Source organism: Pseudoliparis swirei, chromosome 21, assembly GCF_029220125.1.
Source record: "Pseudoliparis swirei isolate HS2019 ecotype Mariana Trench chromosome 21, NWPU_hadal_v1, whole genome shotgun sequence".
Lineage (NCBI taxonomy): Eukaryota > Metazoa > Chordata > Actinopteri > Perciformes > Liparidae > Pseudoliparis > Pseudoliparis swirei.
This window is the reverse complement of record NC_079408.1, coordinates 12,292,350-12,313,863: the sequence shown is the minus strand read 5'-3', so window position 1 is coordinate 12,313,863 and position 21,514 is coordinate 12,292,350. Positions and strand designations below refer to the sequence as shown.

General features: G+C 46.6%; 1 protein-coding gene across 2 annotated transcripts in view; it reads left to right on the top strand.

The window, feature by feature from the left end:
* Window positions 1–21,514, top strand: part of fgf11a (fibroblast growth factor 11a) — a 73,914-nt gene that overhangs the window by 41,327 nt on the left and 11,073 nt on the right. For both annotated transcript variants that reach the window (XM_056442481.1, XM_056442480.1), the window contains one exon: window positions 1,661–1,764. In XM_056442481.1, coding sequence (XP_056298456.1) covers window positions 1,661–1,764 — 104 coding nt within the window. The remainder of the gene's footprint in view (window positions 1–1,660; window positions 1,765–21,514) is intronic.

Here is a 21,514-nt window from a genome sequence, read left to right as displayed (position 1 = left end):
CATAAAACATAGATCTAAACTTTTGTTTTCAAGCTCAAGAACTATTAATAATGTCAAGCTGGACCCAACATGTCGGAGGATTAAACATTTCAGCTAACGCCCTTTCTTCCGGATACCGCTCCGGGCCGCTGCTCGGTCAATACATCCAGATTAACATAAACTATTCAGTCAGACAGGGCACCTTATTTATTATGTTAAACAAGACATTTACGTTATTTTTTAATTGAAGTTGCGCGCTGGAGCAACATCACGGTAACCGTCCTGTTACCTTCACATTTACTAACATCTTTTAACCCCTGGGGTCAAATAGAGCCTCGCAATTTAAACCTGCAGAAAATTGTTAGAATTAATTAATTAATAATTATTGTTTCCCAAGTTGATGTGCCAATTACATCATGTTTGTTTGTTGACTACCTAAATAACCCTTTAATTAACCCTCCTGTTACCTTCGGGGTCAATTTGACTAAATAAATGATTTAAATGATTTTTTTTGCTTCGTATTTCATGACTTTTCCTAATTTATTGGGGAGAACAGGGTAAATATAAAATTCTCGTGATATGTTTTCAATGTCCTGTCCACATCTCGTACGCATCGGTGTTCTTTGGAGTAATTTTGACCCCAGACTATTTATGTACATATAAGAAATATCAACATTTTACACACATTGGTTTGGGTGGTTTGGGATATTAAGTTCACTATAACATACAATTGTAACTTCAGAAAGTTTTAGGGCCCTAACATTACTTAACAAGATTCCAGGAAGTCGCCAGAGAAAGATATTTATGGATATTTCCCAACGCGTTAAAATACCCCTTATAACCCGATCAGTTCTTCTTCTCCCGCCTTCACAATCGCTCCCAGGTCTAACTGATGCTCCGGGGAGCTCGGTTGTCACGGCCGGCGCTCTGGTCATCCTGACAGCGTGCCCACGGAGCAGCTGGCGTTTTGTCAGTATCGCTCAACCTCGCCGCGTCACATCTTACGAGGCGCCGTCAGACGGCACACACTCACAGCCGAGAGGGGGGGGGGTCGTGTACACACACCGGTTTGTGTACTCGGACCGAGGAAACAAATGAACCCTCACTTCAGACATCAGATTCCCGCCCAGTGTGTGTGTGTGTGTGTGTGTGTGCTGCTCCAGTGGAAGGTAGTTTATATGGAGAGATATGCACACAAGAAATAAAGGGTCCATATAAGAGGCTCCGGCACCACAGAGTGATGTTCAGTGTGTTGGAGGAAATGAACTCAAAGCGGGCTCGGGCGATGTCACTTTCTAATGGACTGAAATCCTAAAGCTATGCTCTCTCTCTCTCTCTCTCTTTATCTCTCTCTAGCGAGGGAGTTCTCCTTGTCTCTCCCAGCTTTGTCTGACCTCCGGTGCATCCAGACCACCAGACTCCTATACCTCCTAAATCTCCCTCTCCTGATCCTTCCACGTCCTCACACACACACACACACACACACACACACACACACACATGCTCCATTCTCGCCTCTGACAAATATACTGTACGACAGCGAGGATGAAATAGGAGACAGAAGGGGAGCGCTTGTCTTTTTTAATGCCACTGTGAGCGTTTGGGAGAGAGTGATGGCTCTAACACCAGTTCCTCCCTGTGTGTGTGTGTGTGTGTGTGTGTCCATCCCCCTCCCCCCCAGTGCAGTTCAACTTGATTCCTGTGGGGCTCAGGATCGTGGCCATCCAGAGCACGAAGACCGGGCTCTACGTCGCCATGAACAGCGAGGGCTACCTCTACACTTCGGTACGGTGAAGTTTATTGATGTTTTAATGCCGACACACACACACACACACACATGTGCTTTTGGTTGAACACGTCAGGTTAGCATGCGAGCAGAGCGTTCACGTTGGGACAGCGTGCTAGTCCGTCCACGGTGTATGTTGTGTATTGTATTATGTTGTTGTATGATGTTTGTGTGTTTAACTGAACTCAAGGGCCCCGTATCTATTTTCTCATCCTACCGTGTTCCTCCCGTTCTTCTTTCTCTCTTTTTTTTCTCCCTACTGTTTCCAGGGTTCAAATATTTCCACTATTACAAGACTGAATGACAACTCTAATCTTCTTATTAAGAAGATTATAGTTTGTGTTCAGTATTACATCATTCAGTATGACTGCAATTAACGTGATGAGCTGTCCACTTAGTCCCGAGTATCGCCGACGAGGTTCTCTACACACACAGCGTCACATGACACGGGCTGAGAAACCGGGTTCACTTCTATTCCATATATAACACGACCGTTCAAATGTTTTGGGTCACCCAGACAATTTCGTGTTTTCCATGAAAACTCACACTTTTATTTATCAAATGAATTGCAAAATGAATGTAAAATATAGTCAAGACATTGAAAAGGTTAAGATAATGATTTTTATTGTAAATATTAATGTTGTTCTTCAAACTTGTGGCTCAAAGGAAGGCCAGTTTTAGAGCTTCTCTCACCAGCATAACTGTTTTCAGCTGCGCTCACATAAAAAGTGTTTTCAAGGGTTTTCTACCCCTCCGTTGGTCTTGTAAGGCGATAACACAATGTACCATTAGAACACTGGAGATGGGCCTCTACACACCTCTGTAGAGACCATACTCATTTACCACATTAACAATGTAGAGAGTGTCTTTATGATTAATGTAATGATATCTTAATTAAAAGAAACAGTGCTTTACTTTGAAAAATGAGGACATTTCTACGTGACTCCAAACTTTTAAACGGTCGTGTATGAAACTGCCGGTCGGGTCTGCAGGCACAAGCGTATGAAAGAGTTCCCCACTCGCCCTCGAGCACTACACAACCTGTGAAGCGGCTTCCAGAGTGTTCTTGGCACAGACAGAGAGACGAGGCACAGTTTTGAGAGGTAGGAGGAAGAAGAGACAAAGACACGGAGGTTCGGATCAGAGTGCGAGGGCTTGTTTGAAGCTCACTTCAAATCCCGCCCGACGACGAGGGAGGTTCCACGGTTCCTCTCGGGTGGAGCGATGGGGGGTGAGCCTGGAGAGAACACACGCGTTCCCTGATCTACACGGTGTGTAATGAAGTTCACCTGCAGTGCACACACAACGCTCAATGGCCTTTATTCTAGCCGCGGCTCACTGCCACATCCGCACATTGCAGTGAGGCGCTGTGCAGGAGGCCAGAAATCACATCACGCCACTTCTAGTCGTTGACAAGTCCGCCTTTTCAAGTTTCAAGTTTCAAGTTTTTATTTGCCATTTGTGCCTAGACCAACAGTCCTGACACGTTGGAAATCGAGTGCAGGGCTCAACAGTTTAGAAATAACATAATAAGAAAGAAAAAATACAAAATATAAATGCAAACACAATCCAGAAGGTGGTAATATGTTCAAGAAGAAGGAATGTGCTAATATTAACAGTTGTGGATACAGTTTTAAATTACAGATAGTCACAAACTGCACATGATAAGTGTTGTGAGGTAGTGTTGGGTTATTCAATAACCCAACACTACCTCACTACACTTACTAATAACTGAGTTATGGAGGTTTTTGAATGTGCATTTGTTTCCTCATAAATGTTTAATCTGAGCCCCAGTTTTAAATCTCTATGAGCAGTTCCCTGTTTATACAGCACGACAATAACTCGCTGCTCTTTTTACCTCATTTACAGGGATTTACTCAGAGAATAAAAATTAATTAAGGCAGATAAATGAACTCAAATCAAACTTAATAAAACATTTTTACCCAAATCTAGGCCTCACATAAAAATGAGGGCAACACATCATTATATTACTCCTCCTGGAACGTTCTCACTGACTTATAGCTCAACATTATCCACCATTGGCCCTCGTGGACATATCTGGAATATATCATCCTGCTTAAGTGATGCACTGGAATCTGCAGAATTATTTCCTCGATTAGTGCATTAATCATTTAGTCAGAAAATAGAGAACAAAAATCGTCTTTTTGCATCTACTCACACCTCTGCATTGACTTTGTTCGTGCCTAATGCTATATTCACCTGGAGTAATAATAGGAATAATTTATGATCTATTCTACCACTTTTATTTGTAATCAAATGTGTGTCAAATTATATTTTATTTGGAAGTCTTCGGTGAAGCCTGCTTGTCTCGGTATCCACTATAGGAGAAGAGTTTCGTTCAGGAATAAAATAGTGTCGTATATTTAGAAGTAGCCCCAATCTATATTTTAACCTGACTCTAACCCCAAACCCAGAACCAAGCCTTCCTCTAATGAGGCCCAGAAAATGGTCCTTGCACATGACTTTTATCAGGGCTCGGAACCTCCCCCTAGACAGTAAAAGCCTCCGCTCACAGAATATCGAGGTCATACTTACCCCGGCTTCCTCCTCACAAGAGAAAGGTGACCCACTTTCACTGGGGGGAGAGAGAGGGGGGGGGGGCTGTTAGAGAAAAGCCCTCTGAGATGGGAGGACAAAGTAGAGGAGGAATCTACCCCCCCCCCCTCACCTGAAGGGCGAGGGGAATAATATTTTTGCAAGCTGTCAAAGGAGAAACCTCGATGTGACATCCGGTACTTGATGTCGACGCGTTCTGAAAATATATTTTGGTGCCTCGTGGTACAAATTCGTTTTGTTGCTTTTTGCCATGGAAGCAGCTCACTGGGACGGTGGGAGGAAGAGGGGAAGTCTGTTGTTTAATGCATTATGGGTGCTTTCTTGAAAGAGTGATAATGAGCGTGCGGGTTTGTGGTCTGGTGTAACCGACCGTAGTTGAGCCGTGATCCGGGCGGATCCCCCAAACCATCGTGGTGTAAAATAAAGTTTAACTGCAGATCGTTGTCGGACGATCGTCAGGAAATAAATATGCTATATATATAAATATATATATAGCAGGAGATCGGCTTTAATGCTCTCCAGCCGCTGAGCCTCGGTGATGCTCCATATGTGAGAGGTTCAGCCTCTGTTCAGTCACAATACATTACTAAAGTCATCATGATGTCTTTGAATGTAATCTTGTAAAGTACTTTATCTTGTTGGGAAACTTTAATGAGTCCTGTTGTTTTGAGGAGATGATTTAATTGCAATACAAATAGATATTAGAGTGCAAATTATCATCTGTTTAACTTCTTTACACTAGCTCTTATCAGCACATAAGACATCATTAAAACCACAGAAATTCTATTTTTATTTCTAAATCAAACTTCTCAGTTACAGCTAGCTACAGCCAGCTACAGCCGGCTACAGCCAGCTACAGCCAGCTCCAGCCAGCTACAGCCGGCTACAGCTCGCGGCACGGTGGAGGAGGAGCTTGTGCAAAGAAATGACTTCACGTCAAATGTAAATATTTAACAGTGAAGTTTAAAAATAATTCAGTGATAAATGACACCAACACATTAAAGAGTATGAATAAAGGTATACCAGTAATGTCGGAGCTTATTAATACTCCTGTAATTTAGCACCGGGGCCGTTTAATACCTTCAGTAAAACGTCTCTCGCTAAAGCCGTGTCCATTCTGGAGCCATGGCGGTCCGTGGAAGACGACTCGCTCCCTTTGTAGATATTAATGGCTTTTTCGAAGCGAATGAAAACACTATAATTCTTAGTTTCAGGGGATTATACTCTGATTAAAGCATAGCGGTGAATATCATTTTCCTTTGCTGGCAATTAATCCCCCTAAATGTTACACACTAGTTCCTTTCATGCAATATTTGTGTTTTAATGGTGCAAAGAAATTAGTTATGGAATATTTATCAACTGCACAGAATGCATTAGTTGAGGCAGTAGTGAAGACTCACTTTTTAATATTCAACTACAATAATCCTTCCCCTATCCTTTCCTGTGTTTCTGAATGTTATGATTGAACGGGCCTCATCATTGGGGACCAGTCTGATAGGTATGGGCCGGTCCCGAAGACGGTTATCATCTATTAACGTGATTGATATCCGATACGATTACGAGAAGAGAACGCTGACCTCTAGTGGTCATAACAGCTATGGCGGGAGCAACGGGTGGAAGTTAGGTAGCATGAGCAGCGACAAAGCCCACGAAGGGAGGCGGTTGGACGTGATAGATTGGTACAAAACAAATATTATATGAATAAATATAGCCAGGAAACACATTTTATATGTATTATACATAAATATTATAGGTGGGTACATATTTTGACAATGCCAAATAGTTGAATGTGGCATGTTTTCCTGATTATAATAAAAGAGGTGGCAATACGTTGCAACGCAGTCGTCTTGAAAAGTAATTTCAAGGCGACAAGTCTGAAAGTTAGAGCCACATTTTCTCTCGGACTCAAATCGACGATATTCCAGAAGAACAGAACCCTGAGCTGTTTCCTCTTACCTTTGTGTTGCAATAACAAACGGCTCACCTTGGCTGCGGCAGTGATTCAGTGGTTACTCAGCATTAATCTTTCATGGGCTCCGGTGGCAGACGTATTCCCTCTGCATCCGCACAAACACACACAAACACACACACAAACACACACACACACACACACACACACACACACAAGCAGATAATTGCAACCCTTATTTAAACGATTTGAAAATGAAGTACCCTCTCCCAGCTGTACATTTACCAGTAATGGCTCAGAGGATAGAGGGAAGTAGTTTTCCAGCTTGGCCCTCTTAAGCCCCATCATTTATCCTTATTCATCAGTTGCATCATTCTCATTTAAAGCTCTCTGTTGTTATTTTCCTCCAGTGTTATCTACAGTTGTTTCTGTCTCTTTGTGTTTATCTACTCTGCTGCCACGACTCATTCCTCCCCCGAGGATCACTGAAACTCCATCTGATCACCACGTCTAATTAAATGATGTCACCTTATATCTGTTGTGACCTCGGTTTATCTTGCGAGCTAATTAAAATGCTTGAAACACAGCGCGTACAATATTCCCCCTGAAATGTGCCTGATCATGTATTCCACTTTTCATTTGTTGTTTAAAATGTGTTCGCTAAATGAGAAGCGGTGCAGTAAATATGGCCTACGGGAAGAAAATAAGCAATATTAGTTCAAGGTCACCGATGTCTATGGAGAGACTTTCTTTTCCCTCGTCCATAGGGAGGTCAAAGGTCAGGGAGAGCGACATGCTACCATGCTGAACGGATGGATATGACGGGTGGCTTAAATCGCTCACAGTTGATAGCTCGTGCTCTGTTGAAAGAGTGGAACACGGCCAACATTACAGGACAACGTGAAGAAGACAACGAGTCGTGGGAACCACTCGAAGCTCGGCGGAAAAAAACGCCTGACGCAACATTTTTTTTTCCCGGAGAGTTCAATTCGAGTAAATCTCCTCTTTACTTTCCGCTTCCCGCCGTGGTGTTTCCCCTGCAAACACACGGCAGGAGTTATTGATCACATGCAAGCGCTGTGAATCCCCAACACCCCACTTTGGCTGCGTTTAACCAGACTCCACACGGAACCCTCCAGACGTATAACTCAGCTGCAGTGGAAGCAGCTCCTGCCAAGACAGGGGGGGGGGGGGCTTACTTCTCTGAAGAGGGATGGACCTTTCTCTCTCTTAAGTGTGGAATAGAGATCCCCGTTTAACCCCGAGAGATATTTAAGGATCACCCCTGCGGCACGCCGGTGCCTCTCGGAGCTCTCGGGGGACGCGGGGAAAGAAAACAACAAAGTTTGCCTGTATTGTAACTCCTTAATCTCTTTGTGGATTTTTGAGCTGGTGAATAAAAAAAAGGGAGTGAGGACTAATGCCCTTTTGTTCTTGGACGCGCGCCTCTGGTTTCGGAGGGGGAGGGGCGGGGGAGGCGAGACGGAGAGCACAGCATCGGTTATTCTGCATTCACACGTGTGAAGGAAGGGACGTGGGACAACTGTTGCGACATTTCTGAATTTTGTGAATCTGTATTTCGAGACTCCCCCAAAGTCCTTGAGGTTAAGGTCGGGGGGTGAGGGGGGGGGGGGTGGTTGGACGCCACCACTGTTATGATTAAACGGGGCCGATCGTCGTCGTTGACTTCGGAGGAGGAAGATGCAAAGAGAGAGAGAGAGAGAGGGGTGGAAAAGAGCAGCAAAGGATGCTGGGATAGGGGAGAGGAAGAGAAGGATGGCCTGACAGACCCAGACTCGTAGAGAACATAACGTCTCCGCTGGGAGCATCAGAATCAGAATCAGAATCAGAAACAGGTTTATTGCCAAAGAATGAATGTTTTCACAAACAAACGAGGAATTTTTTTTGGTGGAAGGTGCAACATTTGGACATGACAAACAACAATCAACGCAAGGAGGGAGGAGGAGTGGGAGGAAGAGGGAGGAGGAGGAAGAGGAAGGAGCGGGAAGAAGGAGGAGAGAGGAAGGTGGAAGAAGAGGTGGTAGTCCTGGGGGTGACAGTCAGTCAGTCCCGGGGTCCATTGATGAGCCCGACCGCCGTCGGGAAAAAGCTATTGGTGTGGCGGGAGGTCGTGGTCATGATGGACCGCAGCCTCCTCCCCGAGGGAGGGACTCGAACAGGGAGTGTCCAGGGTGGGAGGGTCGGCGACAATCTTTCTGGCCCGCTTCAGTGACCTGGAAGTGAACAGGACCTGGAGGGAAGGCAGACTGCAGCCGATAACCCTCTCGGCCGAGCGGATGATGCTCTGCAGCCTGCGCTTGTCTTTGGCTGTGGCTGCAGGGTGCCAGACGGTGATGGAGGAGCAGATGATGGACTCAACGATGGCCGTGTAGAACTGTACCATCATCTTCCCTGGCCGGTTGAATTTCCTCAGCTGCCTCAGGAAGAACATCCTCTGCTGGGCCTTCTTGGAGATGGAGCCGATGTTCAGCTCCCACTTGAGGTCCTGGGAGATGATGGAGCCCAGGAAGCGGTAGGACTCCACAGCGTCGACGGGGGAGTCACACAGGATGAGAGGGCGGGTGGGGCTGCATTCCTCCTGAAATCCACAACCATCTCCACTGTCTTCAGAGCGTTGAGCTCCAGGTTGTTCTGGCTGCACCAGGTCACCAGGTGGTCAGTCTCCCACCTGTAGGCGGTCTCGTCCCGCCAGAGATGAGTCCAATGAGGGTGGTGTCATCCGCGAACTTTAGGAGCTTGACGGACTGGTGACTGGAGGTGCAGCTGTTGGTGTACAGGGAGAACAGCAGAGGGGAGAGAACACAGCCTTGCGGGGAACCCGTGCTGGTGGTCCGGGAGCCTGAGACGTGTTTCCCCAGCCTCACGTGCTGCTTCCTGTCGGTCAGGAAGTCTGTGATCCACCTGCAGGTGGAGTCGGGCACGTGCAGCTGGGAGAGCTTGTCCTGCAACAGGGACGGGATGATGGAATTGAAGGCAGAGCTGAAGTCCACAAACAGGATCCTGGCGTAGGTTCCTCGGGAGTCCAGATGCTGGAGGATGTAGTGAAGGGCCATGTTGACTGCATCGTCTGCAGACCTGTTGGCTCTGTAGGCGAACTGCAGGGGTCCAGGAGTGGGTCGGTGATGGTCTTGAGGTGTGACAGGACCAAGCGTTCAAAGGACTTCATGACCACAGAGGTCAGGGCGACGGGCCTGTAGTCATTGAGTCCTGTGATCTTGGGTTTGTTGGGGACGCGGATGATGGTGGAGGCCTTGAAGCAGGCTGGAACGTGGCATGTCTCCAGGGAGGTGTTGAAGATGTCGGTGAACACCGGAGACAGCTGGTCCGCACAGTGCTTCAGGGTGGAGGGACACGGAGTCCGGGCCCGCAGCTTTGCGGGGTTCTGCTGTTTAAACAGCCTGTTGACTGCTCTCTCCAGGATGACGAGGGGCGTCGCTGAGTTGATGGAGGGTGCTCCAGAGGTGTGAGCCCCTGATGGGCTGGGGGAGGGTGGGCTGATGGTCTGTGGCTTGTTGGTGGGGCTGTGGGGGATGGTCTCAGGACTGCTCCATTGTCTTTCAAAGCGGCAGTAGAACTCATTTAGCTCGTCTGCCAGAAGCACATTGTTCATGGAGTGGGGTGATTTGGGCTTGTAGTTGGTGATCTGCCTGAGCCCTCTCCAGACAGAAGCAGAATCGTTTGCTGAGAGCTGATGTTGCAGTTTCTCAGAGTACAGTCGTTTAGCATCTCTCACCGCCTTGCTAAACCTGTATTTGGACTCTGTGTACAGGTCCTTGTCCCCACTCCTGAATGCCTGGTCCTTCTGCAGTCTTAGCTTCCTGAGCTCCGCTGTGAACCAGGGTTTGTCGTTGTTATAACTCACCCTGGAGCTGGATGGAATACAGCTGTCCTCACAGAAGCTGATGTAGGAAGTTACAGCCTCTGTGTACTCATCCAGGCTGTTGGTAGCAGTCCTGAAGACATCCCAGTCAGTACAGTCAAAGCACGCCCAGATCCTCCAGAGCCTCACTGGTCCACTTCTTGAACTTCCTCACCACAGGTTTGCAGAGCTTTAGTCTCTGCCTGTATGAGGGAATCAGATGAACCATGACGTGGTCAGAGTTTCCCAGTGCAGCTCGAGGACGGCGTGATAGGCCCTGCTGATTGTTGTGTAGCAGTGGTCCAGAGTGCTCTTCTCTGGTAGGGCATTTAATTAACTGTCTATATTTAGGGAGTTCGTGGCTGAGGTTTCCTTGGTTAAAATCCCCGAGTACAATAACTAAAGAGTCCGGGAAGGTCCGCTCCACACGCCGTATCTGTTCAGCGAGTGTCTGTTGTGCCTCGTTCACGTTCCCCTGCCGGGCATGTAAACTCCGGCCAGGATGAATGAAGCGAACTCACGTGGGAGTAGAAGGGTTTGCAGTGGATGATAAAAGATTCCAGGTCCGGCGAACAGTGCTGTAGAATCACCGTTACGTCGTTGCACCAGCCGTTGTTGAGGTAAAAGCAGATTCCTCCACCCTTTTTTTTACCGGAGAGCTCCGTGTCTCGGTCCGCTCGGAACAGCTGGAAGCCAGCGAGCTGGAGCGCAGAGTCTGGTATCGAGCCACTAAGCCATGATTCCGTGAAACACAGAACGGAGGATGAGGAGAAGTCTCTGTCTCTCCCCACCAGCAGCTGGAGTTCGTCCAGTTTGTTGCACAGTGAGCGGACGTTGGAGAGAAATATGCCCGGCAGCGCTGTACGAGATCCCCGTTTCCGTAGCCGTACAAGCGCTCCCGAACGTTTCCCTCTCCGCCGGCGTTTCACCACGTGGCCGTAGGTGAGCACACCTTTTACAAAAATGTCCAGTAACTCCACAGAAGTTAAAAACGTTGGAAGTAAATCCGCTGGAGTTGTTCCCCTGATGTTCAATAGCTCTTCTCTGGTGTAAGAGCTCTGGGAATCCCAGCAGAAAACAGTATTTAAAACGAAAACAATAAAAAACATCGCGCACCAACACACCGAGGCGACCTTTCGCGGCGCCATCAGACATTTGCCCCTCCCCCTCCCCCCCTGTCTCGCTCCCCGTTCGGCCATTTGTGTCTGCCGGCCTCTCCTGTGGTTTGTCTCTTCCTCTCCTCTCCGCCATCACAACTTCCCTCCTCCCTCCCTCGCCTGAAAACCCCTTTTATTCTGAACATGCAACCCGTTCCCGCTGTGTCCCTTATCTGCCGTCCTTGTCCCCCGCTTTGTCCTCTACCTCTCTCTCTCTCTCTCTCCGTTCTCTCACTTCTGTCCTTTCCGCCTCCTCCTCGTCCTGAAACCTTTCCCCCCTCGCTGACAGCTCGTCACCCTCCCACATCTATATCCTTCCAACTCTTCATTTCACCGTTCCATCAACTGCATCCTGTCCTTGATTTTTCCTGAGTCGCTATTCTGGGACGTAATCCATTTGTGAGGACGAGATGGACTGACACTGACGTAGAGAAGATGGTAACTGAAACCTTTCTGAGGCGCTCCGTTGACAGAGATGAAGCATCACCCCCCCAGATACCAATCGTGTCATGCTAGTGATCTCTTCCATTTTAAAGGGACAGGTCACCCCCACAACAAAAATACGTATTTTTCCTGTAGAGCTGTTCATCAATCTTGATTGCTTCGTTGAGAGTTGTCGGCCATAGAAATGTCGGCCTTCTCATCACGATAATGGGACTCCGTGGCCCTCGGCTTGTTGTGCCCAAAGTGCCGACAAAAACACACAATCTTCCCGCAACCAAAGTTCCGACGGGAAACCGATCACAACCCTGTCTGAGGATTGCCTCGAGCAACAGGATCGTGATTTCTGGAAAGAAACATTACCGGGGAGTTTTTCAAATCGATTTTATTGTCGCTGTGAGCTCCACGAGCTGAGTGCCTGATACCGTAGTCCCAATATCGCGGAGAGAAATCCTCTGTGTTTTATCGGGTTCGTTCAGATTCGCCAAAGACGCCGATAACGGAAACAAACCAAACAAATCCAGCCAATCGTAGACCAGCAACTCCTGTGTTCTGCGAGATGTGTTGACGGTATTTGTGATTGGAGCGTTGTGGCTTTGAGGAGAGCGCGGATGGATATAGCGGTTTTAGTCCCCCGTCTAAAGGTCTAAATATAGCGTATAGCGCAAACTAATATTGATTTTGTGAGGGTCTAAAACACAGGTGTCAAACACAAGGCCTGCGGGCCGAATGCGGCCCACCACGTCATTTTATGCGGCCCCTGACGGCTTGAAAGACACACGATCCCCTTTATATCCTGTGCTTTTATTTTGAAGGTTTCAAATTAAATGGATTTGCGTTATAATATTAGAGAAATGTTCATGTGTGCAATATTTCTACTCTCGAATAATCAAATGTAAAGAGAGTTATCTAACGGTATGTTCCGGAGTAGTTAACACAGTGCTTCAGTTACACCGGCCCTTTAAGAGGGAGCCATGATGCTGATGTGGCCCACGGTGAAGATGAGTTTGACGCCCCTGGTTTAAAACATGTTTCTCTACCGTCTCCGTCCACAGCAGTGCATTGCTTCCCCCCCCCCCCCGGGCTGGTACTCCTATCTGTTTATTCAAACCACTATTTACATCGGGTAAAACTGAAAGGACATCCAAACTCTCCCTCTAAAGTTGACCTATAGAGGAAAGACTGAGCATCCTTTCCCTCTGATTGACCTACATCGACGCACTTAAACATCTCGCGGTGCCGCAGTGGAGTGAGAACAACCGCCGGCACTATGAAGTCGGACTCTAACTGTTCGACCCAGCTGTAAGAGGCCAGATGGGCGGTGTGTATCCATCTGTTCTCTGCACACACCCAACAGCACACACCTCTTCATCATCCCCTCACACCGCCTCCGCGGTACCTTCATTCATCTGGTCACCGCACATTCTTGTCATCCCCCCACCTCTTGTCTTTTTCTTTGCATCGTGTCTCACATCCCATAAATCTAACAGATCGTTTGTGGTCACCAGTCATGTGTCCATGTTGTCTCCAGGAAGTCCGGCACAACGAAGAGTCTTTGGAGGTCCCGATGTCTATAAGGACCGTGTCTATAAGGACCGTGTCTATCAGGACCGGGTCTATAAGGACCGTGTCTCTAAGGACCGGGTCTATAAGGACCGTGTCTTTAAGGACCGTGTCTAAAAGGACCGTGTCTATAAGGACCAGGTCTATAAGGACCGTGTCTATAAGGACCGTGTCTATAAGGACCGTGTCTATAAGGGCCGGGTCTATAAGGACCGTGTCTCTAAGGACCGGGTCTATAAGGACCGTGTCTTTAAGGACCGTGTCTAAAAGGACCGTGTATATAAGGACCAGGTCTATAAGGACCGTGTCTATAAGGGCCGTGTCTATAAGGACCGGGTCTATAAGGACCGTGTCTTTAAGGACCGTGTCTATAAGGACCGGGTCTATAAGGACCGGGTCTATAAGGACTAGGTCTTTGCAGTAGCTGCTGGAGCACCAGGGCACTCGGGAGTAGCTGTGCGGAGGTTAATGGTTTGGGGAAACTCCCTGTCATGGCTCCATTGTCTGCGGCGCTGGGACCCGCTTACCTGTGGGCACCTCCTGACAATTGCTTTCTGATAATAAAAAAAAGAATAGCTTTCAGCCGCGGACCTGTCCCACTTTATTAGCCATGTGCTGTGGAAAAGCCTCCTGGGTAGAGGGATGGCAGTGGGAGGGCGGGGGGGATGTGTGGAGTGGCGGGTTGCAGGATGCGGGGGGGGGGGGGGGGATCGGTGTTTTTTTTTTTTTTTGGGATGTTGCCAAAGGCGCGAGCACACACAAAACCACACACACACACACAGACTCTCTCTCCCCTGTGCAATTTAGCCACCCTCTACATCCCCACATACACACATGTGTAGCCAGGTACAAACAATCTGACAGAGGCAGGCAGGCATAATTGGGCCGGCGCTCCGATACCCGGGACCAGCTCTGGCCACAAGCCAACAGGGAAAAGTCGGGAAAAGTCGAACTTAACTCTGCCGGCTGACATTGTGGATGTGTGCTCAGAGGGTAAACAAACACACCTCCACTTACTGAGAGTCGTTGGTGGGGTGGCAGAAAAAAAACAACAACAAAAAACATGTTCTCCAGAGCATGTTATTTTCCAATTCCCAAAATATACAGTTTACAAGAAAACAGTCAAACACATCATGATAACTTTAATAACGTACACATTTATACCGAACAGCATGACTTCAAAGCTGAATGCGAAAAAGAGTTCAGCGTTGTCTCATTTAGCCGCGTGTTAGCAACCGCCATTCTTAAGGCACGCAAAGGCTTCAACGTTATCGGTGTATTTTATATCGTAGAGCAGCATGTTCAAATGCGTGAGGCTTTTATTTACCACATACTGTATTGAGGGCATTTAACTCAAGAAAAAAGATGGGGGGGAAATGACGTCATCGATGCAAGTGAAGAAAATGCTGACTCACTTCGGGGTTTTACGACTGCGTTCTAAAGAAAGCCGTCTTACCTTTAAATGACTAGTTTGGGATGTTGTTGCTGTTGCACCACGCGCTGCCTGAAGAGGAAAGGTCTATGCATAGTTATGACAGCAGATAACGGCCATTTTAAACACACCTTGTGAACGTGTTGTTTAGCATTAGCAGCGGAGCAAACAAGCTAACTGTTAACACGCCTGTTAGCCGACCTCTTCTTGTCCTCATCAATAAAACCTTTTTATGGGAATGAAATGATGTAGAATCCTGTGTGGGGAGTCCACAGCAAGTGCAGAGGAAACCGAAAGAAGCCCGGGATGCTGTTATAGAGACTGAATAGTGCTAACTGGTTTTAGGCGCTAACAGAAGTGAACCGACGACCTCTGAAAGGACCCGCGGCATCACCGAGATATTTTCAAATCAAATTCTTCCCCTGCACAGTTTGTGGCCTTGTCCGAGCTCTCCTCTGGGGGCTCCTTTGGGGAGCAGCCGGCCGCTAAATAGGGAACACCTCTGCTCACATGAGCAACCTCGGAGAGGAGGAGGAGAAGGAGGAGGAGGAGGAGGAGGAGATACTGCATTATGATCAGTACTAACAATCTATAAAGACACGGGGTAGAACACTTCAAGTACACCCCATTAATGTTCCTATCAGTGAAGTCCATGAAGTTCACTTCACGCTGTGCCAATTAGCTGCCGTGTTCTTTTTACCGAAGCCCGTTGTTTGGCTTGGACGATCTCTGGTGAAGCGGAAGGTTACGGCGCCGAGCGTCACACTGCGTCCTGTAACCGCGAGCACTTCCTGTTTGAGTTTTGGTATATGTGGACATGAAGCTGCGCGGCGTAAAAAAACTAATTCATGAACTGAAATGTGGATTTCTGTCGAGAGGATCAACAGACACGTAGCAACAAACTTTAAGCTCCACTGACGACCTTTACATGGTTTATTTTCAAGTTTCTTCTCACACATGTTGTGAGCACGTATTACAGGTGTAACAACAGGTTTGGGCTGCATGTCTTATGAAGAGGACAAGTGACCTGTCCTCGGTTATCACACTGTAATTACTGGAGATTCAATGTTCCATCATTCCACACTACACACACACACACACACACACACTCACACCTGACAGGTGGCAAACTGGCAATTACTCAGTTCCCTCAACAAAGCTTTCAAAGTCTTCTCACAGTATGACCTGAGAGAACTGACTACACACACACATACACACACACACACACACACACACACACACACACACAGACAGCTCCTCTGGCCTCCAACTCATCTCCTCTGACTTGCCTCACCCACCCATCAAATCAGAAACCGCTTGTTGTTTTTTCTCTGGGTCAGCAGTATTGTTTCCTTTCCTTCTGCTCTCCTTCCTTATTCCCCCCCCCCCCCCCACACACACACACATACACACACACAAACACATATACCGTCCTCCGCTGAGCAAAAGTGTGCAGACATACGTGGCCTTGAAGAAGGAGACTGGGAGAAATGTGAAGGATGAGAGAAAGAGGCGGGGGGAAAAGAGAGAGACAGAGAGAGAGAGAGAGAGAGAGAGAGAGAGGAAGGCAAGAAGGAGAAGGAGAGATGAAAAATGCAGTGTAGAGGTAAGGCGTGGTTATCTCTGGTTCCCTTTGGAAAATCCCCAAACTCACAGCGAGGGTCTGGCAGTCAAGGTGAGAAGCAGAGGACGCCCCCCCCCCCCCCCTGTCATGCTTCTTCCCCCTTGTGCACCCTCCGCACCCTCTCCAGCTGTTCTCATTACAGTGTGTGTGTGTGTGTGTCTGCTTTTTCCACTCATTTGTCTACGTGTGTGTTCCTGCCAGACGTTTGCTTCATCTTGTTTATTCACCCTTTTATATGTATGTATATATATGTATATATATATGTATATATATATATATATATACATATATCGTGAACCTTCGAATCTACATATGTGTTTTGGATAGTTTTGGATGGTGTGTGTGTGTGTGTGTGTTTTCTGGAAACAGCACATCGCCCCTGCTCGAGCTCCAGCGCTCCTCGGGGCGTCCCTGTAAATGCCAGAATGTCCGTCTGAAGTGCTAAAAACTTTGTGCACTCCCGTGTCGGTCAGCAACTCCAGAGACACTCACGAGAGTCCACTAGAGGACCGGGAGGCCGGGAGGTGGAACTCGGACCACGGAAAGACCTTTAAAGGTTGCCGCGAGGTCCGTTTGATTTATAGCGAGCTGGGAGAACCGTCAGATCATTGAAAAGATCTTCGACATGCGTCATCTTAGACACGGTGTGTGTGTATCTCCATGGAACCGCGTGTTTGAGGCCTAAGACCCCGAGGCGACCCCTAAGACCCCGAGGCGACGCGTCCACGCTGCACGCTGACCGTGGAGTCATTCTGGGTGGATGAAAGACTGACATACTGGAATGTGCTCCCCTCGTTTGTAACAAGGTATAAACGTGATTTTAAAAGGAAACTTAACCATCCTCATGCCTTCGGGTCAATTTGACCCGATTCAATGTTTAATGTCGGTGTTCTTTCGGTAGTCAACAAACAAACATAAAGTACCTCACACTTAAACTTGGAAAACAATATTAATTCTAATAATTTTCTGGAGATTTTAATAGCTGGGGTCATATTGACCCCAAGGGTAAAATATGTTAGTAAATATAAAGGTAACAGGAGGGTTAAACATTGAATCGGGTCAAATTGACCCGAAGGCAACAGGAGGGTTAAGGCAACAATAATCAGAAAGGAAATTATAGTAGATTAGGTTATTATTTTAGGTATTTAAGGTATTTAGGTATTTTTTATTTTTTTACTTTTAATGTAAATGTTGTTTTCTAAGTCTAAGTGTTTTTGTGATGATTGATCATGCTGTACTGCATTTTAAGTATTTGAATTGTATTGTAATGTTTTTTGCCTGGACCCCAGGATGAATATAGTCTCCACTACGGTGTAGACTAATGGGGATCCTTAATAAACATAAACATAAAACCTCGGGCAAACGAATCGATTCAACGCTCTCATGAACGCATGGAAAATACATTTCATCTGCCAATTCATCAGGAATAAGTGGCAACCAAAGGCCTTTCAAAACAACATTAGCATTTCGAGACATCTGTGCTTATTTATTTCTGGAAATATGTTGATATTTTCCTTTTAGAAAACTTTTTATTTAATCCAGCATGGTTACTGCTCTTAAAGGCGCAGTCCCTAATTTTACTGGAGACAGCTACGTCAACGGAAGTCATCACATTTCAGATATGTGTGAATCTGATCAATGCAATCAAATTCTAAATCAAAGATATATATACCTGTGTTATTTTGAGTCAGACAACCTTTTAACATGAGCTTGATGTGATCTACAGTTTGCTGGTGTTTTCATTGGAGTTCTTTGGGGGGTTGTTTTCCCCTTTTCATGGTCGTCGGTGTCGACGTCGCTCTTTGGCTACGCGACACCGGAGAAGACAACGCCGCCTCGGAAAAGGAGGAAGTTTTGAAACTGACAGCTGTTTTCTCCCCTAAGTGCTGAGTGATGTTTTTTCTACATCCGAGAAAGAGCCCCGGTGATGATAACACGACGGAGGATGCCAGCGGGGCCACATGTTGTGCATAAATTAATAAGTGATAATTACTCCTGCCTTCAGACCATTATTCTTTGCACGCTCCTGCGATGCTTCCTCCGCTGTTAGTCTTCAATTAAAGTTTTTTTTCTTTCTCTCCGCTCATTTACTCAGATGATAATCGCTGTAGCTGTTAAACAGGCATCTGTGAGGCTACCTTTGCTCTCAGTGCTGATTCATATCCTCACGGAAAGAGTTTGCAGATGAATATTTCATCATCCAATAGGCAGTGACAAAAAAATGAATCCCGCTTCTCACTGTTGGCGTCAGGCAGGGCCGGAGTGGGGCCACTTTTCAGCCCGGGAATTTCAGGCTCAAGACCAGCCCACTTTTCTCATGGTAGTGGAAATTGGATAAATGAAGCAACAGTTCAGCTCTTACTATCCTGTAGTTCTTTTATTAATACCATGGTCCAACAAATAATGTAAAGGTTAAATACAACAATAATAATCCACTTAAGATGAGAAGTTAACAAAAAATATGCATAACATTAAAAAAGGCAGAATAGCATAGCAGGGGTGTCAGACTCAGATTAGGCAGTAGGCCAGATTTGTTGGAGTGAGACCTCATGGGGGCCGTCATTGTCATGGTCATGGTCATTGTCATGGTCATTATCATTTTTCTGCATGAGTATTATAAAGTGGCGATTTACTCCTTTACTACACCCACTTCCGAACAAACAATGCATATTGGTTCATCAAGTACTGTCATATACTGCTCTTTCTTAGAATATATAACTTTAATTCATATTGTTTCCTGTTATCCTCTCTACCTGTCCCTGTAGTCATGGCCTCCTCATTGTAAATGTCGGGCTCATCATTTTCAGCAGGAGACTCTTATCTGCTGCTCCGAAGCTACAAAGAAAAATTAAGTCATATTACTGCATACTTCAATATCAATATCAATATTTCCATAATATTTGCAAAGTCTATGGATCGCCATATTTTGGGTGAGATAAAAAGGCTAATATTTTAATTCAATTTAATATTTTGCTTGGGAATAGGTTGACAACGCTACAATGATATTAATCAAGGCTACAACGTGAGCCGAATAGTTATGTTGCTAATCATTAGGCCTTTGTCTCTCTTTACCAGTTGCCACTTGTGTTTGTCCTCTTGAAAATAAATCTGTAAGCTTGGCACATTTGGCAGCATCCTCCTCCAATGCCTTTCTTTTTTTCAACCTGGCTTTTCCAGCCCCTCCTGCCCTCTTCCTCCCGTCCATCCTCCCTGACGCGTATCGTTACGGTCGGGCCGGCCCAGCTATCGGTAGCTGAAAAAACTTTTTGGAAAAGACCGCGAAGGGCCGAACCAACTCGATTAGGAAGTGCTCCTCTCCCAAATTGAGTTGGTTGGTTCCATAATGGACTGAACCAACTCTATTATTTGGGAGGGGTGAACTTCCTCGCATGGTACAACCCATGCAGAGGCTGCGGTGTCAGAATGCGGAACGTGTTTAACCCACTTTAAGAGAAGATGGACGAACGTGACAAATGTTAACAAATACAATTCTCGACCGGCCCAGAAGTGAAGCGGCCCACCGGGAACTCTCCCGATTACCCACCCCGGGCCTGGCGTCAGGTGAAAGACAGATCTCATAATTGTATTAATTGATAATTAAACGCTAAGAACGACTCACAGCTGTCGCATAACGCCGTGTTATAACTATTAACTCTCCGATCTTCTGAAAGTACAGTGATAGAATATCCTTATAACTGCATCGTACACTTCTTGGGGCCATTTAAGCTGTTTTCCTGCATGATTCGTGTCTCCAGCTGATCCTGCGGTCTGAAAGAGAGAAGAAAAAAAAGTGCTTTTCGGATGAAAGAAAAACAGCCAATATATACTTTTAAAACCCCGAACAAAGAAATGCTCCCCCGCGGGATGGTTTAATGGCAGTTTCTTTCTTTTTTTTATCGGATTGTGAAATGAAGAGACAGAGTCCCGGAGGCTGAAGATGAGACCTGACAGACGGACTCGAAGGTTGTGCCGCAAACTTCGTGACCACATGACCCCCCCCCCCCCCCCCCATCCCCGGGCTGCAAATACAGACAGTTGCTCGGATAAATATGCAAAATGCAAACAGAGGGAATTTATATACGACACACACTTGTTTTTGTTTTTTTTACAGATACTTGGCTTCTGACAAGATCACTGGAGTAGAACTTGCATTGCAGAACTTGCATTTCGAAGTGTAACTTGATAAAAATCACAGTCATATTTTGACTTGATACTCTCCATAAGCCTGGAGATCAAAAAGGCTTTAGACCAGTCTCACGGGAGCTTTTCACGTTGGAGGCAAAAGCATATTTTCTTCAAAGTTTCGGCAACTTTTGAAAACAAAGGTCCCCCGGATGTCCCAGTTTCATTGTGTGCGTGTGTGTGTGTGTGTGTGTGTGTGTGTGTGTGTGTGTCATTACTGGAGAATAATCCAGTCACCTTTTATACCTCTAATTCCCCTTCCCACCCCCCACCACACACACACACTCATTTAATTTCGCCCTTTCCTCTTGTTTCATCTTGTCCCCTCTCTTTCCCTCCATCCTTGTTGACCCCTCTATTTTCTTCCATCCCTCTTGTCCACTCTCTTTCTCTCTATCCCTTTCTTTCTCTCTCCTGTCTCTGGGGGTGAGTGATGAGGAAGGCAACCAGTCCATCCGTCACCGTTGATGTTGCGAGTACGTGTGTGTGTGTGTGTGCGTGCGAGTGCGTGCATGTGTGTGTGTGTGTGTGTGTGTCATCTGGCGCCGGGTGGCCTCCCACTGATGTAAGAGGGACCCGTCATGTCTCTCTGTCACAACAGCAGACATGCATGAGTGGATATACACAACCCCCCCCCCCCCACACACACACACACACACACACACACTCACACAGACGATCCTCTTGTCTCCTCTGTGTGTAACAGAGACATTTTAGTCAATTTAGTGTCAAAGAGTGACCGCCCCCTTCTTCACCTGATTAGTGAGTGTGTGTCTATGTGTGCAATCTTTGGTCTTATTTCGGGTTTATTCTATTGGATGTGAGATGGCTGAGGTCTCACGCCGTCACGTAAACCGGTAGCTTTGTATCATGGCCACGTGAAAATGTAGTGAAATCAGGAGCTTAACCTTTTAAGAGCCAATATTTTTTCAGGCCTAAATAAATATCTTTAATAATATCTTCATCAAGTTTAAAAACAGCCGC